The sequence below is a fragment of the Aedes aegypti genome, chromosome 2 (assembly GCF_002204515.2).
Source record: "Aedes aegypti strain LVP_AGWG chromosome 2, AaegL5.0 Primary Assembly, whole genome shotgun sequence".
Taxonomy (NCBI): Eukaryota; Metazoa; Arthropoda; class Insecta; order Diptera; family Culicidae; genus Aedes; species Aedes aegypti.
Genome location: NC_035108.1, coordinates 182,836,628 through 182,861,838, shown reverse-complemented (window position 1 = coordinate 182,861,838; position 25,211 = coordinate 182,836,628). Strand labels below are relative to the sequence as shown.

The following is a 25,211-nucleotide window of genomic DNA, read 5'->3' as shown; positions in this document are numbered from 1 at the left end:
TTCGCCATCATGGATTTCAAAATGGTGTCAGACATCAATTTCCGTCATCTACTCGTTGGTCCCGTTCCAAAAATACCCATATTGTAAAGGTTTGCAGTGATTTTCGCTAACCGGAAGTCGCCATCTTGGAATCCAAAATGACATCGGACATCGATTTCCGTCATCTACTCGTCGGTCCCGTTCCAACAATTCTCCCATATATTCCAATAGAAGCTCCAATAGAAGCATTCAGTAGGTACTCAATGAGCCACACAAAGAGTTTGTGTTCACCATTTTCCATCCACACTTTGTGTCGAAGGATGCATTGCAGCGAGAGCAGAAACACAAAGAGGTAAGAACCAGTGAGAAAGTGTAGCTGTCGCACTGCACTCAAATTCATGATCAACACAAAGTGCGCGCTCTTTGTGTTTTTCTGTTTGCACTGAGGAGATGCCAGTCCTGCCCAAGATCTTCAACTTCAAATCGACACGCAAATAATTACATTTTAGCAAAATTTTAACAAGATACGGTTTTATTGATCAAATTAAAGAAATATGCTATTTTAAAAACAATTCTGTGAAATGTACCGAAAATATCGATTTTTTGTTTCAGCGACTCTTTCCATCAAATTGCCATCAAAAATCATGTTATGTCAAATAATTAGCATTTTTGAACGTTTTGAGTGAGAATTGTACTTTAGGCCAGCATTTGTAAGGAGTGCGGCCACTCTGCGATGTTGCATGAGAATTGCACAAATCACTTGGCCTCAAAGACGAAAGGGGGGTTAATAAAAAACATTATCCGAACAGAACACATTTAAAAATGTTTGATGTAGGTAAAAGCTACGAGATGAATTATTCCTATTAGGAGTCCGAAATTTCCAGAACAATATCACCTGGTTCCACATTCCATAAATGTTACCTTTCGTTTTTTGTTCAGAAATCTCATGGATCGCAATTTTGAATGTGTTTGTTCGATATTAGTCACGAGAATATCACTTTAATCAAAAATCTCAACGAGGCAACCCCTGAACATCATGTTTAAAAATTTATCGGCATACAAATCTTAGTTTGTAACATCCTTTGCTAATATTTGTACGCTTTGCTCCCAAGTTTTTTTGACAAAGTATGAGTATGATATTTAACCCTCTAATACCCAACCCCGCCTTTAGACGGGGTATACTTTGTTATTTTGTGTATTTTTTTGTAGCTCGGAAATCGAAATGATTTTATTTTTGGCTTAAACCTCGGCTCATAACACGCATATAAGGGAAGTTTTTTATGACTTTTGAAACTTTTTTGTATTTTTGAAAAATGTTTGAAAAATTGTATTCTTATATAACCTACAAATGCCTGGGGTTAATTTAACGTGTAATATAAAAAATCGTACCTCTAATATTTTTCTACAATCAACCTATCATGGAAGAAGAGTCTGATGGTATTGAAATAATTTCAAACCTGTTGTTCCGTTACTTACACGGAAAATAAAATATGCTCCAGAAAAAAATTTAAAAAAATATATTTTCAAAAGTATTGTAAAAATGTGATTTTTTATTATTGCCAAAAATCAGTAATCAGGAGAGGTTTCAAGAAAATATGAAAAAGGATAGGGATGTTCAAAAATAAAAATTATAAAAATCAAAAATAGAAATTCATAAATTTGCAAATAAAAATAAAACATTGCCCAAAACGTGTTTAGAACGATTTTAGATAACGAAAAATGATGTTTAGATTGAAAATAAAAATTTGGGTATTAGAGGGTTAAGCTAAATAATACAAACATTCATGAGTTTTACAAGTTTATTTCAGTACTTTTTTCCATGTGCATTGTCCAAAGTAAATCTTTCATTTAAAATCGTTTGTTTTCAGTCGAACGCAATAAATGCTTTTTTTTCTAAATTTCTTCTGAAACACTTTTTTGTTGTAGTAAACGACACATCAACTTACAATGTTGAACAAATCTCGCGTAACATTACTAAAGGACCTATCTAACATTGAGAGGCTCTCTTTGTTTACTTTCTCTTTCATTAATAACTGAGTCACATTAATCTCATCTATTGCGTTTTTTTGTATGAAACGCTAGTCAAGGAAATTGACTTTCGATCTATAGTGAAAAACTTCCCAAAATCTTCAGTGTTCCACTGTTATAATCGAAAGAGAACGAGAGATGAGAGAATCTCTCATTTGTACATAGGTCCTTTAGTAATGTTACGCGAGAAATAATTGAAAAATTGTCTAACTAAAAAATCTGCCAACTGAATTGACTTTCTGTATTCCTTATGCTATTGCGCCCAAGCCACCAAAATTTAAAACCAATCCTACTAAAACCATCCCAAGATCTGGTAACATTCTTCCACGCTTAAGATCTGAAAATAAAAAACGGTTTTCTCAGTTGTTAGAATTTTCAATACGAGGCAGTGAACATTGAGCTTACATTATTTCTAAACTGCTATCGCTGTTTTTTAACACAACGTCGTTCTCACTCGAACCGGATCCGGAACCCGTGTCGTTATCGTCATGCTTATCATGATCACCTTCGCTGTTCGTTGCCCGCTCTTGGGAGGATTGAGCCTGTAACTGCCAGGCGGGGATAGAGGGCGGCATTACTGGTAGGATAGGCGAGGCAAATTGTTTCCTGTGTGGAAGAGTCAAAATATTAGACATTTCGGGGCAACAGATGTTGTTCGAAAGCTTACCTATTCAAAAGTAAACCTTTGATGGAATCTAGGTCAGATTTGAAGCTGGTCAGTTCTTTGGCAGTAGATTGCGCTTGGTGTATCCGGGCAAGTTCGTCCTTGATTTTAACCAACTCGAAATTGAGACAATCTATCTTCACTTCCACCGATTGGTTCAGTTCAGAAATTTGTTCATCCACCGGTTTTTTCTTCTTGCCTCGGAAGATGAGAGGTTCAATGAATTTCTGTAAATTGAAAATATTGTATAACAAGGAGATCTAAGTTTAAAACTAGGTTGACAATTACGTAGTTCCTAAGGAACAGACAGTTGTGAATTAGTGATTAATTTGCACTCGGCTTACGGTAGATCATACTCTTGCCCTATCTGCCGTGAATCGCAAGTCAGTCCCATCTGTAAAAAGTAGGCATTGAGAAATTCTGTGTGCGGAATTCTGTAGTGGGACTGATATGCGGATACTTTTCATTATGGGACAATTTTTCATTCAATTCAATTCATTTTATTTATTCGATTTTATCAGTTTCAGTGTTGATTAATTATAACGGTTACAATTGCAGAGATTTGGATCACTTTTCAGCTGCGTAATGACAATGTTATTTATAATAGGAATTTAATGTTTTGGTGTCTGAAGTCAAGCAGTATAGGGAAAAATCTGTTCACAAAAAAACCCTAGATCTAAGTGTTTCCTATTCTAATATCACAGTGGCTAAGCTAAAAGTTCTTCTATCAAAGGATTTGCTGATAGTTGACAAGAGTTAGAAAAGCTCCTGGTAGCTCGACTAATAAACTCTTCGATAGTATCCATTTTTGTGACTCGATGTAGCTGTTCTGTTGAGTACCAAGGGTCGAGGTTGTGAATCATTTTCAGCAGTTTATTTTGTTTCACCTGCATGCGCTTACGATGGGACTTGGCACAGTCGCCCCATACTGGAGATCCATAGAGCATAATAGGGCGAAGTATGCATTTGAAGACCAGCATTTTGTTTTTTAGATGTAGTTTTGAACGACGTTTGAGGAGCGCGTACATGGAACGAACTGCTTTATCCACTTTGCAGATTGCATTATTAACGTGTTTACCAAAAGTAAGTTTGGAATCGAATATTACTCCTAGGTAATTGGCATCGTTTACCCAAGCGGATGGCACTCCATTGGTTGTAACGACAGACCTTGGCAGATTGCGCTCTGCTCTTTTTCTCGTGAAAAAGATAGTTTGGGTTTTGTTTGCGTTGATTTTAATTCTCCATTTTCGCTGAAATTCCTCCAGGCAATTTTGGGCTTGTTGAAGTTTGGTCACCACGATTTCAGGATCCTTGTCTGATGCTAGGAAGGCCGTATCATCCGCGAAGAAAGCATAAACAACTCCGTCAACCATAAGAATGTCGGCAGTGAAAACATTATACAACGTAGGGCTTAGGACCGAACCTTGGGGTACTCCGAAGGGGATTTGGTAGGTAGTAGACCTCGAGCCGTTGACCTGAACTTCAAATGTTCGAGCGGATAGAAACGATTGAACAACTTTAACTATGTAGAGTGGACAGTTTGATTGTTGCAGTTTGAAAACCACAGCTTCCTGCCATACCGAATCGTAGGCCTTTTGAACGTCTAGCAGGACCATACCGGTGGACTTACCCACAGCAAAATTGCGCTTGATCTCTTTTTTGATCCGGACAAGCTGATGAACAGTTGAGTGTCCTTGTTTGAACCCAAATTGTTCGTGTGGGACAATAACATCGGTTTCTAGATGGCGATTCAACCTTGATAGAATAATTCTTTCAAAAATTTTACTAATACTGCTCAGCAGGCTGATCGGTCGATAATTATCGGGACAAGTGATATTTTTGTTGGCCTTCGGAATGGCAATCACAGAAGCGTGCTTCCACTTCGCAGGGAAGTAGGACAGTCTCAGACAGGCGTTAAAAACCTTAGTTAAGAAGACGTGTCCTTTTCTAGGAAGATGTTTCAGGATAATATTTCTGATGCCATCCAGTCCAGGAGACTTTTTGGATTTCATTGCGCTGATGATAAATTTTACTTCCTTAGGCTTAACCAGAGAAGATGGCTCAATAACGCAATCGGCTGCGGCTATTCTTTGAACGGTTTCATCCACTGCTTTTGACGTAGCGTCGTCACCGACGAGTGGATTGTTGTGTGCGGCTGCAAATGTCGCTGCAAATGTTTCAGCTTTCTGTGTGGATGTCACAACTAGTGTACCATTTACCTTCAAAGGTGGGCTATGCTTCACGTGATTGCGAAGACTTTTACTCAACTTCCAAAATTTGTTGCTTCCGTTATCAAGGTTTTTAATCATATTTTCGAAGTTTTTGAAACGGTGTTCAGAGCATTGTTCTCGAATGGTGTCATTAAGTTGTGACACTATTGTGCCCAGCATTGGGTCACGAGTACGCAGATACTGACGCCTCCGTACGTTTCTTAGGCGAATTAGCAGCTTTGTGGATTCTGGAAGAGATACTTTGTGATGGTTGATCGTAACCATCGGAACGCTTTCGTCCTCAGCTCGTAGAACGACGTCTTCAAATAAAGAAATGGCTTCTTCAATGTTCTCTCGGTTGGTTAGATGGTTGACAAGTTCGGAATTCAGGTCGATCTGGGCATTGATTGATCTAACGAAGAGAGTCCAATTTGCTCGATTGTAACATCGCATGCTATGACCTGGGACTGTGGCTGGAGTAATATTGTTGATTTCAAATGTTACAGGAAGGTGGTCAGACGAGAGCGCAGTGTGGACTACCGGGATCGACATTTGTATCACATTATTTGATAAAATAAGGTCTAAGGTCGAAGGCCTTCCTCTCCCAGGCGGGTGACGCGTTGGCTCATCCGGGTGGTGGATGTAAAAGTTAGATGATTCATACTCTTGAACGAGAATTTTTCCTGCTTTGTTTGTGGTGGCGCAATTCCACATTGTGTGTCGAGAGTTGAAGTCTCCCACAACAAAGAACGGTACTTCAAAGCTGGTCAGCGTTCGAATGTCACGCCTCAACTGCTGAAGATGGGCTTTCCTATTCGAACCGGCATAATATGCTGCTACGATGTTTACTGGCGTTGTACCGGTGTTGATTGAAACTCCAATAGCCTCGATAATCGACGTGGATAGGTCAAGCTGGGTAAAAGAGATACCCCTCTTGATGAAGATGGCGACTCCTCCGCCGCGTTCTGCATCAGCATGCTGGCGATCCATGCGAATTGTTGAGTAGTTGGGACTGTACAGCGAATTGTGGCTACGTAGCCAGGTTTCTGTAACCACTGCGATATCGATGTCGTTGGATTCCACAAAGTTGAAAAACTCAGCGACTTTGTTATTCAAGGAACGGCTGTTCCAATTCATTAGCTTGAGAAGATTATGGTTGGACATTGTAGACGTGCTTTAGGGCGAGTTCAGACAGAACTGAGAATTGCGCTGCCTTCGATTGGCAAGTTGACAGTCTTGCAAATAATTCACGTGCAAGCATAAGAAATTCTTCTACGGAGAACAAATCGGGTTCACTAGGCTGGTCCGCTATCTCCACCGGCATACTCCTTGTGACGCTTGCATAGGAGTGAACTTGTTTGGTGATTGTCGACAGCACTGCAGATGGATGGTCCTGATGAATGTGCGGTTGTTTTATGGGACAATTTGACTTGCTGTTTTTTCCTATTTTTTCCGAACAAATTTTATTATGTCATCAGTGCAGCTGAAAGAGCATTGGAAGATATGTTGAAAACTGATCTCAACTCAATTTTGACGAAAATGCAGATGGGACTGACTTGCGATTCACGGCAGCTATGAAGTCAAGGAAATTTCCATTACGAATAACAAGGATTTATTATCGACCGGGAATCAAACACAGACACCGTCAGCATGGCTTTGCTTTGTAGCCGCGGACGTCACCGCTGGGCTAAGGAATTAGGTTGAGGCAAACATATCTAAGCAACTAAATTTAAGGTGAAACAGTTTTGAATCCAACTTTCAAGATTGCAAAGATTGTTCTAAAATTTTAAATGCACTTATCTCGCGAAGGAAACATCTAACAATAGTGCACTTTTCATTTTGGCTATGTACATTAGCACCCACAGCTTTGTTCGACAATTTAATTGTCAAAATGGCGTTTCTAAGAAAAGTGTTTGAACAAAAGTTTTTGCAAATCAGCTAAATTATTCAAAATCACTATAAATTTGTTTTATTGTTTTATTGAGACAAATGAGCGTATAAATGTATTCCAATCATTATTGAGATAATCGTACCAATTCGGTTTAGCTAGCGTTCGTCGAAAATAGGTGGATCACCTGTGCTACCATGGGAAAAAGAGGGTTAACCCCTCTACTAGCAGCTTCATTTTTTACCACAAAAACAAAAAAGTATTCAAATCGCGATGATTTTTTTGTTTCTCTATATTTTTGCACTATTTTCTTCAGTAGTTTTCAAAACACTGTTCTAGTTTTAGAAGATCAGAACATCGGTATATTTTCAAAACCAAATCACCATTGAAAAACACCGACACGGATTCGTAAACTAGGTTCATAAAGACGGCCATCTTTATGTTCCGAGATGTTTCACCTTAAAGAAAACGAAAATATAGTCAACGATTCAAAACAGCGGGGTATAAGGCACCACTCCCGTTTTAGATTTTTTTTAGTATTTTATGTGCAAATTGGGAAATGTATGAAATGATCACACATGACTAAAATACAATTTATCTGGAAAATATTGTGGTGGCGCGATTTTCCCGGAGGCGCCTTTCACACCTAGTTTCCCTACGTCTGCGGTTAAATGGCCTTACAATCCTTGGCTCAGACATCCCCCTGACCCCTTTTCTACACGCAAAAAAATCTGCGGTTAAATCTACCACTTTGGAGGGTTAACTTAAGCGCTCGCACCGGCAATTTCAGCAGACCAGACATGGTCTTGATTTTACCAGGTTTGTAGTCGAAATCAGATTGTAGTAAATTATTTCTGTCAAATGTACCAGTAATGTGGTGGGATGTACAGTAAACATATTTTTTTGTCAGTAGCGATAGGGGTAGTACTAGCACTTTTAATCTGCCCTAAGCTACTTCCTAGCATTTGCTTTTGTAAGCCTCTGTTGCCTTCAACACACAGACGTTCCTAAGCAATGTTGCTCAAATGGTCACTTTGTACCCTAGCAGCAATTAGCCCTTACTGTAGTTTTGCGGTCTAGTAGCTCAGACTACTATCAAACTATGATAAGGCCAGAAAAGCTACTAGAGCGGTTAAAGTGAAGAACGAAACTAAAAGATCCTCATTCCCCATTTCATTTCATCACTCACTATCGACACTTTTATTTTCGACACTATCACGTATACCACAGATTAGTGTACAAAATGTATTATGGCCATTATTGAACTAGTATGGTTTATATAATTATTATTTGTATAATTAACAGAACTATCACAATCACTTCCAATGCCATTTTCAAATTTTCATCACCATACATTTTTCAAACATCATTATTAGCACCCTCACAATCACTAATTTTATAAGACGAGTGTATCGCAGAGTTTCACCAAACACACATTTTTATGTTGCATTATAAAACGATTAAACACACGTTGGCTTCGAAACTTAACCACCATTACTGATCAGTGATTCTAAGGGAAACCATGAAAACCAAATTTTAATATGGTTTTATAACTCAATAGTAGAGATTATGAATAATAATGAAATAAGCATGGAACTCTGCATATCAACGTATACAAATAAAAAAATACTGCCACGAAACTACAAATTTATCGTGACATATGTAGCCAACTCTACTCAGCCATTAACTCCGCACATTAAGAACATAATCGTAAGGTCGAATCTGAAGTCAAAACATGTCCTTAAAACTGTTTTAGTTATGTGAACACTAAATTAAAAAGTAGCAATTATCCTTCGCGAATGCATTTCGATGAACACAACCAGAAATTTTCACAGCACAAAAAAACCTGGACGCATCTAAGGAAGCAGGACCGGATGGCATTGTACTCGTGTTCTTCAAGAATCTTTAAGAAGAGCTTGCCCTTCCCTTAGAACGCCTTTTCAACATGTCTCTGAATAATGATAAATTCTCAGAAGCTTGGGAATCCTCGTATCGTGCGAAATCAGACATACGGAACTATCGCGAAATTGCTTAAGCTTAAAAATCTATTGTATCTTTGCTTGTATCCCTAAACTCTTCGAATCTCTCGTGAACGACAACATTTTCCAGCAAGTAAAAAATCAAATTACCAACATGCAGCATGGCTTTTTAAAAGCCGACCGACTAATCTGCTAGAATTTGTATTGTTCATTCCTAACGCAATGGACAAGGGCAAGCACGTAGCAGCCCTCTACACTGACTTCAGTAAGGCATTTGACCGAATGGACATACCATCATTAATCTTCAAACTGCAAAAAATAGGAATGGAGCCAGGACTCCTGAATTGGATCCAGTCATATCTATCACATCAGAAACAAATAGCGCGCTTTCAAAATTAATTCTCAGCACCCATTTCTGTAACCTCTGGTGTACCACAAGGTTCTCATTTAGGTTCACTTCTGGCATTTTGTATGGAAATGATATTTCCATTACTTAGAAAAATAAAATTTCTTATATATGCAGACGACATGAAGCTCTTCATGGAAGTGAGTAATTCTGGCGAAGCAGAAGAATTCCAGAATTAAATAGACTTATTCTTCACTTGGTGCAAAAAAGTCTACTCCAACTCAATGCCAAAAAATGTATTTCAATAGCATTTAGTCGAAAACATGTAACACCTTCAGTTGAAGTATTTTTAGAAAATCAAGTAATTGTTGTTTGTTTGTGAATTTACGAGACTGTAGGGGGTGCATTCGTGTCGGAAATCAAGTAGTGTAGTAGTGTAAAATTGTTAAGGAATTGGGCGTCATCCTAGACTCAAAACTCACTTTTATAGAACATTGTAATTCCATAATAAATAAAGCAAACAGTATGCTTGGCTCCATTAAGAGGTTCAGTAACAATTTTGAAGACCCATATGCTATTAAACTATTTTATATTGTAATTGTATGTATATTGTATTGGACAAAACATTCGCAACTTTTTCGATTTTCCATACAAAATGGTCAACTTTGGAGGTTCGGGTCTCAGTTATTTGTGGACCGATTTGAATGAATTTTTCACAGAACGTCAGACATAACTTGAATTTTAACATATATTTTTTAATGATGTTTCCAATTACGAGCTTAAAAGTAATAACGGTTTGACTAAAGTGCAATTTTTGACGAAAAATTGTAAATGATTTATCTGAAAATAGGAAAGCCCTACACATAAACTGTCTTTAGCAAACTTGTGCATATTATCTATATCTACAACTTTGCTGAAGATATAATAATGATATCCCTTCAACTTTTCGTGTTACGTTAATTATAAAACAAAATCACATTAGTCATACTGTTATTCAACTCGTGATTGGAAAAATCTTTCAAAAATATTTGATACAATTCAAGTAGTGTCTGAAAAACAAATTTCATTCAAATCGGTCCACAAATAACTGAGATCCGAGCCTCCAAAGTTGACCATTTTGTATGGAAAATCGAAAAAGTTGCAAATGTTTTGTCCAATACTGTATGTAAGACCAATTCTGGAATACTGTCACCTAATGGAACCCGTACCATGTCATACACGAAGAACGCCTAGAATCTGTACAGAAGCAATTCCTTCTACACGCCCTTCGGAAATTGATTTGGATACAGTCACTTCCGTCATATGAAGCACGCTGCACGGTGTGCTGGAACACACATATTATCGAACTTGCATGAACCTCCGATCTTTTTTCACTAAAAGTTAGCCTTGGTAGTCAAAAAAGCTTGCAGCATATTAAAAAATATTTCATCGGCAAAAATTTGAAAAAAGTCGTTTTTTTATATTTTTGACCTTCTCCCATATATGGGTTCATTGGAGAATGAAAGAGTTACACTAATTTTGATGAATTTTTACCGCTCAAAGACCAATTTGATGTATCGTGAACTCGAATGAATTATAAGATGTTTTAAATTGAGCATATATTGTATTCACACTACCACAATATGACCAGCCCATCGCAGTATGTCGTATTCTATCGTTCGTTTTTTTTTATATAAGGTACCGCGGGGCAAGTGGGTAAATGTTGTAAGTGAAAATAATTGGTATATTTTACTGAATATGTGAATTAACGTTTTAAACTCATGCGCAAACCTTTGAGGCCATTGAGAACATTACAATAGGTAAAAGATTTCCGAGATTTTTCAGCCATAATTACATAATAGAGCGAAAGATTGTTAGCCTGTCAACTATCACTCCGTAACAAGATGGCGACGTGCAATCTTATTTTAATATTTTCAGCGGAAAAAAGTTACGGAAAATAATTTTCAGTACCACTTTTATGTTGTCCCCTCTGATAGTTTTAAACCGCAATAAAAAAATTTAAGAAATAATCCGACATAGACCTAAAACTAACTAAATTGAAACACCACCAATTTTCTAATCACGTGGGGCAAGTGAAAAGTTTCTCATTAGATATTGAATTGGTGTTTTCTCTTTAGGTAGTTATAAGTATACAAGTTTCGCAATTATCATAGAACAACAGAACGTACTGATAATTCAAGAAACACTATACTCAAAGCGTTAAAAGCTCTTATCATTGCCAAATCATGGAACTTCTCTAAAAAAAAGGTTGCCAAGTATTACGATATTAATATGCTTACTTCGGACAGCCGAAGGAAGACGTTAATTGAAAAGTTCTTATATAAGAGAACGCAAGGAAATCTGTGGAATGTCTATGTAAAGCTAGTAAAAACATAAAAAAAAAATGTGGTACAGATATCACACTATTATGAGTCACCCACTATAATGGGTCGTTTCCATTTGAATCGCATGTGGAAGAGAGTGACTAATAATCGTGACTATGTGACCCATAATAGTGTGACCACTGTATATGTTTATCCACATGAAAAAATTCTAAATACTTTATTGAAGGATCCCGTTTGATTTCTCTCGAAGAGTTATCCGCACCATATCCGATTTTCTTAAAAACTAATAACGAGCGGTGGAAATTCTACAGAGCAGAAATGCAATTTCTGTCCCATGATGTAAGAATCAACATTGGAAATGTTGCAGTTATAATTAAAGGGTCTTGTTTCCCGTACTCAAAAAAATCCCAGGATTCGGGATTTTATTTTTAAAAATCCCGGGATTTCCCGGGATCCCGGGACAAAAATTAAATGCATCCAAAATGGCTATAGAATGGTCGGACTGGATTTTTAAGAAATTTTTAGTTTAATGGAGCAGTTTCATTAGAACCAAATTATAATGAACAAAAACAATGCTATCTTAGATTTCTCATCAATATTTCAACCTATCTGTAGTCGACGTCATTTATTATAGGCAGTTTGAGGGGCCTATTTTGTAAATCGAGCAGATTAATGTGACTCGTCTGTATTCATTATCGATCAAAGCAAGCATGCATATTTCAGATGTCATCCGTCGACTCCCATAGTAGTCCAGTCACATAGCGTGACAACTTTAGCTTAGCTTAGCTTAGCTTAGACTGACTACACATATCAATGGTTGCTATTCCGTGATTGACCGAAGTCAGTGAAAATGCACAAAGAATCAACTAGAAGTTTGGCTGGGATTGGCCATAATCTTCTTCAATGTGCATAATTCAGTGCCTCTATTTATACAGGGTCAATAACGGCGCCGGCCACGTCCTTGCAGTCAGGTGGGATTGGGGGAAGGAATGTTAGTGTGTAACCTTTGCTATTTGGAGACCGTGTTTGCCTCTGCATCTCCACAAAGGTTACTGGGAGGGATGTTTGTTAATGGGAAGGATCGTTGGGTCACAGGATTCACTTTGATAAGCGATTAGATCATGATAAATAATGATTTGTGAGATATATACATCCTTTTTTGTAAATATAATATTTTCATTTGATATGGACAATTTCTATGTAGTGGAAAATTATGCCGACACTTGAGGTGACGAACCATTCAAAGTTTGTTGAACAAATACCTAAATGTAACATTCCTACAGCTGTCAGGACGAAAGCATGTGTTATTATATTTTACTTATTTGAAAAGAAACAAAACATTTGATTGGTTGAAACATCATAGAACACTCTTATTCTTATGCCGACACTTACAGTGGCGAACCATCCAAGGTTTGTTGAATAAAGTGAACTTTTCGCAAGTCTATACTTGTAGTGTCGAACCATTCAAAGTTTTTTTTTTTTTAATTACAAAAATAAAGGTAAAAAGGGGTGTTCTGAAAATAAAAAAATGTGAAACATAAATAATTCATGAATCAGAGTTTGTGTCGACACTCACAGTGACGAACAATTCATAGTTTGTTGAAAATTCTTATTAACGTCCCACAATTGTAACGATTAAATGTGCAGTCATACATATTTTATAGATTAGAAATAGTAGCATGAAACGAGCTCACCAATTGATCCTTTATCCTTCACTGTGCAGCCACAATCCACTCTCAACCTTACTCGTTTGCTCGGCTATATAAAAGCACTCAGAAAAAAAAGGCGCGCGACCCGAAAAGGAAAAAAAAACTTGGCTTTCTTGACGCACTGCCCAGCAGCAAGCGTCAAGGTCAAAGATCAAAAAGAACTAACCGATCACGCCACTTTTTCACTTACTAGACCGACACGCGACATGTTTGATCCTGCCCTCGTCGCTCGCCCCCGTAGGAGCAAGTGTCAAGGTCGAAAGATCAAACAGAACTAACCGACCGCGGCACTTTTCACTTACTCTAACCGAACTAACCGATCACGCCACTTTTTCACTTACTAAACCGACGTGCGACATGTTTGATCCTGCCTCCGTCGCTCGCCCTCGTAGGAGCAAGCGTCAAGGTCGAAAGATCAAACAGAACTCTCCAGTCACATAGAGTGACAACTGTCGAAAAACTCGAGTGACAGAGCTGAGTCGAGCGAATTTTTCGGTCGACAGTGACTCCAGTCGAGTCATTTTGATCGACTCAACTTATAAAATAGACCCCTGAAACGAAAATCAATCGTGTTACACTCTCAAATTTTACCAAAATCTACTCTCATGGTTAAGGTGATTATGAAACGAAGCCACACATCGAATTTTCAAGAGCACAAGACTCGAGAACCAGACAGCGCTCCGCGTTGAAAATCTATCCCATTGGTCACCACCAGCAAGCAAGCAATTTGATTGGTTTTCAACGCGAGCTGTTGTCAGATTCCCTCGTCTTGTGCACTTGAAAATTCGAGGTTTGGCTTTGTTTTATAATCACCTTAAGCAACTTATTTACATTATTGTGACATATGGAATTAGCCGCAGGAAGGTTAGACCTGGAAAAGTGTAAGGTATACCGGCAATCTAAAACAGTTACGGGAAACTAAAATGTCATCGATAAAATTTTAGTAGGATCCAATAATAGGAAAATTCAATCACCAATGCATTTGTTGACAAATGGAACGAACCGCAAAGAAACCTGCCAGAGTTTATTGAAAACTATGTTACTAACATACCAGCATAATTGGCCATGAACCTCAATAATAACGCTTATTGAGTAAGCAAAATGTAATAACATAAATACACTCTTGCATCAACAGTCACAAAAAAAACATGCCATGTTTTGTGTCATTATTTGAAAATAATCCAACAATATTTTCTAGTTCAACACTCAATTTCGGGAAATCCCGGGATTTTCGAAAATATCCCGGGATTCGGGATATTTTAGATCCCGGGATTTCCCAGGATTTTTGTCCCGGGATTCCCGGGACAAGACCCTCTAGTTATAATGTTGTCGATTTATTTCAACAAACATAACTGAACCGAAAAAAAAATCAAGTGACAATAATAAAATTCTCTTTGTTTACATGTTACTTATGTTATTGTTCATTGGGACGCCTTAACAAATGTTAAAGGTAATAGAAATCGTAAATATAACTGTTAGTTTTTGAAATTATTGTTCAAAACGATAAACTTTTCACTTGCCCCACTTATGGGGCAAGTGAAAAGTAAGAAGACAAAAAAACTTAAAGACTTAAAAACTTTTACTGTACTTTTTTCTTCAGTTTTATATAAAAATCAAATTAAACATACTGTTTGTATTTGGTGGGAGTCAAGCTAAAAAATATATGCGACCCCATTTGTTTCAATTTAAGGTCTCTAGAATTTGAAGAATCCCAACTATGTGAAATCCATTACTCACTTGCCCCACGGTACCGTAAATAAATAGTGAACATTCTACAACACATCAATATTGTCAATGTTACCAATTCTCCTAAATGATACAAGTCATGCAATTTTTGATTGGAAGCATTCTTTGCCACAGTTGGGGTGTAACGCCAGAAAAAAAAAGAAGAAGAAAGGATTCGTTATTAACAAATTATGAAGTTTTTTCGGAATAGAAGGAAAATATGAAAATATACAATTACATTTACAAACCTGATTGAAAATTTCCACGAAGAATATAAAACATTCGTATGAACAATCAGAGTGCCGTTACCAATGGTTGCGGAGGGGACGGACATGGTGTAGTGGTTAGAACACTCGCCTCTCACGCCGAGGACCTGGGATCGAATCCCATCCCCGACATAGTCACTTATGACGTTAAAAGTTATAGTGACGACTTCCTTCGGAAGGGAAGTAAAGCCGTTGGTCCCGAGATGAACTAGCCCAGGGCTAAAAATCTCGTTAATAAAGTCAAACCAACCAACCAATGGTTGCGGATACACCAATTTTTTGGACAGTGAAATAAAACCTATATTGTTGATAAAAACGATATGTGCTATTTAAGATCGTCTCTCAGAGATTTTCCAAATTCCAAAATGGAGTTGACTCGAAAAATTAGTTCTAGCTTTTGTTCCAGTAATGCAGTTATCATCAAATGGTGGCAGGTAGGGCGCATAAGACCCTCGATAGAGTTTTATGCATCCCGCGGTCGGATTTTAAATGGTAATGTGATATGGCCCGCATGCTATAATTTCTCAATGATTGTGATTATAAACTTTTGTTTTAAAAATTTGGCCATTTAAAATCACGATAAATTTGTCTACATTTCTCTATGTTGAACATTTAAACGAAAAAAAAAATCGGGATTTGATGAGGAATCGACTGTAATTATCAGCTCATGAACAGTTATAGTTCCTCTAATCATTAAGTTTTCTCGATTCCGACAATGAAGCTTTGTTAGCCTTAAGGCTACAGCATTTTTTTTTTTTTTTCAATATCCGAGTTCTTAGCTTCATTAGAACTTAAAAAATGAATTAAAGTGTTAAAATTTAATTAGTGTTTCTCTTAAACATACTCTAATGATCCCTCCAAAAATATAAAACATGTAGTTCGTTACAACTCTTATTTTCAGCTTGCGGATCTTTTCTAAGTTAGGTTGAAACAACGTACTACTAGAGTTTTATATGCCTTGAAATTAATAGAAGTATCCTCGATTTGTGAGTCCTTAAACCCTCAGAAGTTTCTTCAAAGCGTACTGTTTTTAGTTTTGATATTTTTTGAGGAGTTTTCAATACATGTTGATCTATATGTTTGACCTTTTCAAGCATTCTTCTAGGTAGAGCCATGGAGTTATTAAAAAACTGTTTTTTTTTTTGTAATCCTAAGGCGTTTAAATAATTCTGTTCATGTTTTTCGGCTCGTGTTTTGTTCTGAAAGCATCAAGATGATCTACATTATCAGATAGGCAGACTACTGCAGCACTGGATTAATTAATGTGAGCAAAATTTTAAAAATAAATGTATTTTTACGTACCAAACGCATTTTTATTAAACGCATCAACCTGCTACGAGGAAAAATGCTCAGCTTATGCAACTTTGCATCTCTTTCACGAACGTCTACAACTGGAGTACTGTCCAAATTACTGCAACATGTATAATTTTATACCTCTTATCATATTTTTCCTTTGTAAAAGAGTTGAAAATCTTTGTTTTGATCCAATAAGAATCTATTGGACTTTTCTTTATTATTATTTATTAGATCATCTTTTATTGATACCGGCAACCTAGCTGTCCTAATATGAACAGTTTTTTTATAATATAAAATGCAGCATACTACCATGGGCTGGTCATATTGTGTGAGTGAAGGTAGAATAAATAATCAATTTGGAACATCTTATAACTTATTCGAGTTCACAATATATCAAATTGGTCTTTGAACGGTTAAAATGTATCATAATTAGTGTAACTCTTTCATTTTCCAATACACCCATGAATGGAAGAAGGTCAAAAATACAAAAAAAAAAACAACTTTTTTCAATTTTTTGCCGGTGAAAGATTTTTCAATGTACTACAGACTTTTTTCGACTACCAAGGCGAACTTTTAGTGAAAAAAAAAATCGGCGGTTCATGCAAGTTCGATAATAAGTGTGCTAGCACACCGTGCGCTGCATGCTCATCAACTTGGAAACACTTAAGCAACGCCGGGAAATCGCAATGATTCTCTTCATCAACAACATTATTTCGAACCGTGTAGACTCAGCTGAATTTCTCTCTCAATTTTCTATACACCCTCCTCTCAGCAATAAAGAACAAGAAAATTAATTGCAGAAAAATTATACATAACAAATTCTGCTCAAAACGGATTAATGCGGGTATGATGCGTTAGTATGATGTGCATTGCGAATTTATTGGCATTACTATATGTCCAAAGAGCAACTTAAAAAACGACTTGAGGACAATAGAAGTAATCCATAGTATGAAAGAAATGATTATGATTATTGTATGTAGTCTACTTATGCTTGACGAAATAAATAAATAAATAGAAAACAAAATTAAAGTTTTTGCTCGTTCAAAAAATTAGTGTGAAAATTTTTAATGCAAAACAAACAGTTAAATGCTTTTTTTTCAGATAGCTTGAACCCCAAGGGATCTGCAAAAAATATAACAAACTATGTTTTTTTTTTAAATTATGCTGAACTAAAACTATTAATTTGACATCCCTGCCCTTAGGTGATGGGATTGACGGTGATTTATCAAGTGATTGCATATTGTTGATATTGTGAAATATACTAATACTAATATATTGATCGCGAAAATAATCGTAATTATAACTTATAAAATGTAAGCTAGTCTAATAGTTTTAAATTAAATAATGACATGTGTTTCAATGCTTTAATATATTTTACACTTGATTTATCACACCTTCAGCATGAGTTTAGTTACTGTCGCATGATCTAACACCAGATAACTACGCGTAATGCTGGAGGGACCGGCAGGGCTCACTACCAGTCTCTACTAACACTCAAATCACTAACAAGACTGGGAAACCAACGATCACCTTCATCAGTAGCACTATTTCTAATAGTAGTATTAGTTCAATATACATAAATCTTTTTCAGTAGACCACGAGGCGCAAGAGTGGGTGCGGGTGATCTCTGCGTCTCACAGGTCATTGAAAATAAACATTTATGTTAGGTTTACTAACAATGTAGTAATTATTACCTTAGTAATACCGTAAGGTGCCGTAATTCAGCGCATCGCCTAAATCCGCATATTTGGTCCAAAATTAATCGAAATTTAAGAAAAATTTTGAAATTTGTCCATACCGCTATTTGTATATGCTGGTAATGCATAATAATTCCAATTAAAATTGTCATTAACAATAATTTCCGATTTTTGAGAAATATTCCAAAATGTTCTGAATTACGGCATTTTACGGTATTGCGTTATTTAGTAAGGTAGGTTGTAGCGGTGTTAGAGATAGTTTAGTAATATTACTGATATATGTATAATAATTAGAAAACTGATGGCACTGCTGTTACTGAAATGTTTCATTTTGAAATATCTTTCAATATAATATTGTTGAACAAAATGCTGTAATTAATAACTTATTTAATCCTCTACGCATTTTTGCACTACTTTGCATTTATCACACCAACACTGGCGACAATAACGTTCTTTGGGTAGTATTTCTGTTATGTAGTAGTAACCTCTATCGTTTTTATTCTAACGATCATAACATAATTATCGTGAGCGTAGTAGTGGAAATAACATAGAAGTAGCTTTTGTATTTGTAATTAAGGTATTATGGTATTAGTTCCCTGTCCTTTGGTTCAGAAAGGGGTATGGGCGCGTTCTGCCAACTCGGTCGAGGCAGATTTCTTGTGTGAACAAGTTACAACATGGACGTTCTAAAATTCCAGAATGAAGTGTTGTGCATTTGAAGATGGGATGGATTCGCGTTCGTGCTTTACTGCTGCTTATCTATAAAGTTATATGCAATAACCGACCCTTAGCTTAGCTATTTAAATTAACAGTTGTAAATATAATTATCGTTTTGAGTTTACTAACATGTCGTCGCGTTAATTTTATCATAATGATCTTTTATCTACATCCGTCGAACCATTCTGAATGGCCGTTGTGAGAATATCACCAAGAACTTCTCACATGCAATAAAGCTGGATTGTCATACATTGAAACATCAAGGTTCTCGCTCTTTTGGATTCATTTTTTGTTGTTTATCATTAGTTTCAGGGATTGTTATTGTGGGAATCCAAAGAGCGAATTTTGTATGACTTCAATGTACGCCAATACTGCCATAAAGCATGTAATAATCACTAACATTCCTTCTCTCTTTATCCTTGTTTTCATATCTAACCCGCTTCGAAGAATAATTCATCGAAGAGGAAAGGCATCTCTTATCATGGCAGCGTAATGGCCGAGAAAACGTCGGTTTGCGGTCGCATCTCTTCATCCTCGGTTCTGCCCCACGCTCGCCAAATCGATACGCACTTGATCCGCCCACCTAGCTTGCTGCACTCCACGCCTTTGTTAAGTATAAAGTTTCTGTAATCATTGAATACTAATTGAAAGGTAAATCAAATGAACTTATTATTTAACTAATAACAAATTTGTTCCACAGAGCGATTTACAAAACACCACACAAAATCCTTCCTTTCACATATCCTTAGGCAAAACACTTCACTACCGTTATATGTATGACTGATTCATGTTCTTTCGACCTTGCATCATTCATACGTGTAGGGGAAGTCTAGAGTAAAAGCAAAACTTAAAGAACCTTCTGGTCAAAGATGTTGCGTTGCCTACTTCCCAAACTCCAAAACCCCCGGTGTATTATGGAAGGTGTGAGTTTTTAAACTTATGCTGGAGACTTGGCCCCTGACCCCCTTGTACATCAATAAAATAAAATAAAATAAAATAAAATAAAATAAAATAAAATAAAATAAAATAAAATAAAATAAAATAAAATAAACTAAAACTATTAATTTGACATAACTCACGAAAATCGGACTTTTTTTCTGAAAAATCTCAACGGGGCAACCTCTTGTCATTTCTCAGAGTGCCCCCCTTCAAAAGTTGTATTGGTACAAAATGCGTCTTTTATACAGAATCATTGACGGCGTCGGCCACGTCCTTAAATTCAGGTGGGATCGGGGGAAGGAATATTAATGCGTAACTTTGCTATTTGGAGATCGTGTTCACCTCTGCATTAGGCCGTCCCTTATTTTTCGAAAATGTGAAATGTTATAAGTTCGTCGTTGTACTTACGAGTACTTACGTTTTGGTAAGAAAAATCATGAAAAAATTTGAATTCCCTACGAGGACGCTAAGTGGTCCCCCAACGGCCTTGAAGGTATCAGGTGTAGATGACCCCCGTGCGCAAATCGAGCTCGCTGCTCTTGTGCACGCAACATGGGTACAAAAAGCCACTAGTTACACATTCTCCTGTACGCGTTGATAGTCATCATAATAGTTATTTAGGCAACAAGTTACAAAATGATGATTTTTTCAGCACAAGTTGTACATTTATCCAACGAGGCTCGCCGAGTTGGATAAATACAACGAGTGCTGAAAAAATCGAGTTTTGCAACGAGTTGCCTACAACATTTTTCGCTATTTCGAAAAATGCAATTTCAACTGGATGAACTCTAAAAGCACAAACAATCATTTCAAGAGAACTCACATTGGCACACATCCATACGTAGTATCAATTCAGTATTTTTCAATCACGTAGGCTGTGATATAGTGTACCTCTACCAAGACCTCTACCCATAAATGTCACAAGTTTTCACGCTCCCATCGATATCAGGTAAGACAGCACAGCACAAATGTTGGACTATTCGATTCCGAATCAGAATCGCCAGCCTGTGTGGGGTCGTCCATAAATCACATGGTAATTCATGGGGAGAGGAAGGGTCTGGCCAATAATCACGGTTCATACGAATTTTATAAATTTGTGTATGGACAAATCACCACGAGCGGGAAGGGGGTGGCCTGGAATCACAAAAAAAAACTGATCACGTGGTTAATGGACAGACCCTGTCGGAGAAACAGATGCAATTATGCTTATTCTGCGCAGCATGTGAGGCTAGACGAGTCGAATGAGGGACGATTGTCGACTCGCTCCCATTGGATTAACATTAATAGTCGCCTCACATCACCCGAGGTGAGAACGACTCGTCTCGACTCACACGCCGCGCAAATAAGCACAAATAGCATGAAGAGACTGGGTTGTTCGGTTGATGCCTACCACAACAGTACTGAAAAGTTCTACTTTTCAGCACCGAAAAGAGTGCTGAAAAGTAGCACTTTTCAGCACTGTTTTTTCAGTAGGAAAAGTAGGCTGTTATGTTGATCAACTTCTCAATGAAAAGTTGATTGATTTACAATGGAATTGCAAAAAAGTTTATTTCCTTTGTAATTATGAATGTTATATCAACTACCTTTGTTCAATAGATTTTCATTGTTTAAAACAAGTTATTTGTTTGGTCAGAACCACGTATTTGGGTAAATGTTGACACTAAAGGAAAAAGATGTTATTCTTACCAGATTTGACAAATTGATCGGAACTAACTAACTAAAATAATATTTAATACTATGTACATCTTTATAACAGTGCACGCTAGCATAAAATTAACAACTACAAAGAAAACAAACTTCTATGCTCACTATCATCGCGCGCAGGGTAACTTGTTACTAGTGGCTTTTCGTACTCACGAAGCATGCACTAGAGCAGCGAGCTCGATTTGTGCACGGGAATCATGTACACCTGATACCTTTAAGGCCTTTGGGGGACTACTTAGCGTCCACGTAGGGACTTCCAAATTTTACCTATTTTTTTTTTCTTACCAAAACGAGCACTTTACAATGACGAACTTATAACATTTCACGTTTTCGAAAAATAAGGGACGGTCCACTCTGCATGTCCACAAAAATTACTGGAAGGATTTCATATATAAAGAACTATTTTAATAAATAAAAAATATGTCAGATGGCTTCATTTCAAAGTCGTTGATGTTGCAAGAAGATAGACATGCAAAAAAGATAGCATTCTCACATGAAAATCAATTTTTATGCTAGTGAGCGAAAATAGGGGCAGAGCAGCCACTGGTGCTCTGACGGTACTTATATTCTATATGTTTTATGATTTGGTCAATTTCAAGAAAACGTATCTCGCATTGTTTCATTTAGTTCGTTCAAAAATATTCCAAAAATAAAATATGTAGACATGATTATTTGCGTGAAGTGAAACTGTGTCGTTTACCTGTAATTTTACTGAGTGATTTTTTTCCAAAATGAAATTATCTTTTAAGTAGACCACAGTACAGAAACTTTATTTACAAGTGAAGCTTAATATAGGTACCTACTAGAACTTAAAAAGCAAATCAGTATTAACTAAACAAGCAACACAAACCAATCGCCACCACCACCAAACTTTACCGGCAAACACCGGAGTGCATATTTTTCTGAACAACATAAGCTTTTTTGGATACCTTGTAGAAGAGATAGACACTGTACATGAGTCCACTGACGAGAGCCACCGAGCTGAGAATGTCTTTGACCCGGCCGAACCACGACTGGTGGGACTGGATGACGTAATTGGCTTTTGAGAATCCGGCTGGACCACCAGAAGTGTCCACTCCCATGCTGATCACCGTCTGACTGTGAATGTTGGGATCTTTGGTGAACACTCCTGCCCGTTCACAGGCAAGCTGTATTTCCTCTTCCGTCAGGCCCTTCGACCGCAGGAACGACTGCTTCTGGGTGATGGCACTGCGCATTACATTTGGATTGTTCAAAAACTTAATCGCAGTGGTAATCTAGGCACAAGAGCAAAACCCATATGATAATGCTTTCAAATGGAATTAAATAATGCTTCGTTGAGCTTACCAAATGTTCCCTTGGTGGTACCAGAGGAGGTGCAGGTGGATCAGCAGATTGAATGCCTTCCATGCCACCCGGTGGAGACTCCTGGCTCTCGCTCATATTGATTTCGACTGAGAGATTAATCTTGGATGACGTTTGAGCAGGCCTCTTCTAGGTTTTACACACAGACAAACAAAAGTCTGCTTGTCCAATCTTCTAAATCCTTTTATTCTCTTATCAGCCGAGTGAATTAAATCAAATTATACACAAGGAAGCTGGTCAAAACAATTGGTACACTTATGAGATTAGGATTCTAATGCTTGGATACTGGAACTACACTTGGAGTGGTTTGTCGTTTACATTAACATCACCTAGCTTAGCAATTGCACAAATAAATTAATCAATATTATTTCACTTTTTGCATTAATTACACAAGAAACTTTACAAAAACGAAAACTTTTCTCGGTCGACTGTTGGGGCTTGAAATGGAATCGATGATTTCTTTGGTTTTGCAGTGAAGCGCTACGGTTTCGTTATAGCGCTGTAGGACCAATGTCAAATTGACATTGATTAATTGTAGGCCGAATCGCAACATACATTGAATTAAATTTTCCATCCGGGGTGAATGTGTGCCTCCAACGAAAAATAAACACCATTAAAAAGTGACTGACGTTCATTTGACAAATCTACAAATCATAACGCTGTTACGACTCTCTAGTCTGCACGGAACCGTCTACTCTAGGGTATCAGAGCTAGTAATGGACCGTTAATAGTAGTTTACGGAACAAGTTGCAGAATGATGATTTTTACATCACGAGTCGTAAATTTATCCTACGAGGCTAGCCGAGTAGGATAATTACGACAAATGCTGTAAAAATCGAATTCTGCAACGAGTTACGTACAACATTTTTTGCAATTTCGTAGAAGACCACTTGATGGTATCAGAAATTGTATCAGAATGTATCACCACCATTTTACAATTTTTGAAAAATTGTTGTGTGATGATTCATTACGCAACCCAAAACTGTTGCGTAATGATAAAGCGTTGCGTAATGAATCATTACAGCACTGTTTTCAGTTGCGTAATGACTATTCCCGCACTGCATACTTCAGTGCAGGAAAATAGGCCGTTTCATGACAGATTGGCGTGATGAAAAACAGCCTATTACGATGAGAAATTAAAAAAATATATATAACAGGCTCGGTAGAAAATATTAATCACCTTTTCCTGAGGCAGAGGTTAAAGTGTATTAATGTGAACATATTTTTGCTTTTATATGGTAATACAGTTGACTATCCACAATCCGATATTGAAGGGAATACCAAACATTGAGACAGAACCAATTATTAATGAATAATCTTCTTCTTCTTGGTATTACGATCTCACTGGAACAGAGCCTGCTTCTCAGCTTAGTGTTCCTTTCAGAGAACTTTATTTGCAAAAGTTGCAATTTTTGCATTCGTATATCGTGTGGCAGGTACGATGATACTCTAGCCGGTAGAGGGGTTAATTAGGATAGCTTTGCCTAATTCGAAATATCTTTGACATTCCACGATGTTCGCCAATCAGGACAAAACTTGAATTATGAAAAATAAATCAGGACGCCTAAAAAGAATCTTAAAATCAGAACATGTCCTGCTAAATCAGGACGGATGGTAACCCTAAAGGCCCAAACGCAATGATAGCGGAACGGCAACGGAAAGCGGAACCGGTTCGCCAGCATGAACTATAACATGCTTGTCGATTCACTTTTGGTTCACTTTCATTCGTTGACAACTCAATCGAGATAGTGTAATTGGGTCCTAAAATGTTTAATGAATTCTTGTTTTTATTTAATAATACAAAAGAGCATGTTATTGCAACTACTATAGCAAGTTTTCCAGCTCAAATAACGGCTATAACATTTTTAAACTTCAATTTTAAAAATGGTTTCGAATATGAACCTTGACACTTGTGATCTTGTTTGACATTCACTTTTTCGACAAAAATGCCACAAGGCATATAGTTTGAACACTGGGGTTGTTCCTATCTGACATTTCGGAAGGGACACGGAAAACAAAATATACCCAACATTTGAGTTTAAACCAAAAGGTGTGACAAAATCATAAAAAAAATATTTTTTGTACTTAAACCAATGAAAATCAATTAAAAATTGAGTAAACATGTGTTTCTGCCCTAAACTTAAGCGTTTGGTACTAAAATTGAGGCAGGGCTTTAGGACCCTATTCATGCTGGCGAACCGATTCCGCTTTCCGTAGCCATTCCACTATCATTGCGTTTAGGCCTTAACGGTCACACCAAAGACAAATTAAAGACCTTCATGTCCCTTGCAAATGCCCAAAATTTTATGGCTCAAAAGGTAATCTAGAATGCCGTGAAAAGTGTACTGCGATGTGTCAAACTTGGGTACCTTTTGTACTACCGAGGGACCGAATGC

At 37.1% G+C, this 25,211-nt stretch overlaps 1 protein-coding gene across 2 annotated transcripts; it reads right to left on the bottom strand.

The window, feature by feature from the left end:
* Positions 1-1,764: 1,764 nt before the first annotated feature.
* LOC5573290 (peroxisomal membrane protein PEX14) lies at positions 1,765-23,264 on the bottom strand. 2 transcript variants are annotated; one of them, XR_002500202.1, is made up of 6 exons: positions 22,798-23,264; positions 22,401-22,727; positions 2,675-2,898; positions 2,413-2,613; positions 2,199-2,344; positions 1,765-1,937 (listed from the first exon to the last, which is right to left on the bottom strand). XR_002500202.1 is itself a non-coding variant. In XM_001654453.2 (5 exons), exons 1-5 carry the CDS (start codon positions 22,891-22,893, stop codon positions 2,338-2,340), a joined length of 855 nt encoding a protein of 284 aa, XP_001654503.1. In that variant the 5' UTR covers positions 22,894-23,264; the 3' UTR covers positions 2,185-2,337. The 2 variants fall into 2 exon arrangements, 1 of the variants encoding a protein (XP_001654503.1); XM_001654453.2 differs by lacking the exon at positions 1,765-1,937 and having other exon boundaries at positions 2,185-2,344.
* Positions 23,265-25,211: the final 1,947 nt, after the last annotated feature.

What these genes read in the sequence shown, in the direction of transcription:
- LOC5573290 (XM_001654453.2), bottom strand. Translation starts at nt 22,893, where the DNA reads ATGAGCGAGAGCCAGGAGTCTCCACCGGGTGGCATGGAAGGCATTCAA. An exon ending in GTGTCTATCTCTTCTACAAG is followed by an intron (nt 2,899 to 22,400) that starts GTATCCAAAAAA and finishes TTCAATTTACAG; the next exon opens with AAATTCATTGAACCTCTCAT. An exon ending in AAAGGTTTACTTTTGAATAG is followed by an intron (nt 2,614 to 2,674) that starts GTAAGCTTTCGA and finishes TCTTCCACACAG; the next exon opens with GAAACAATTTGCCTCGCCTA.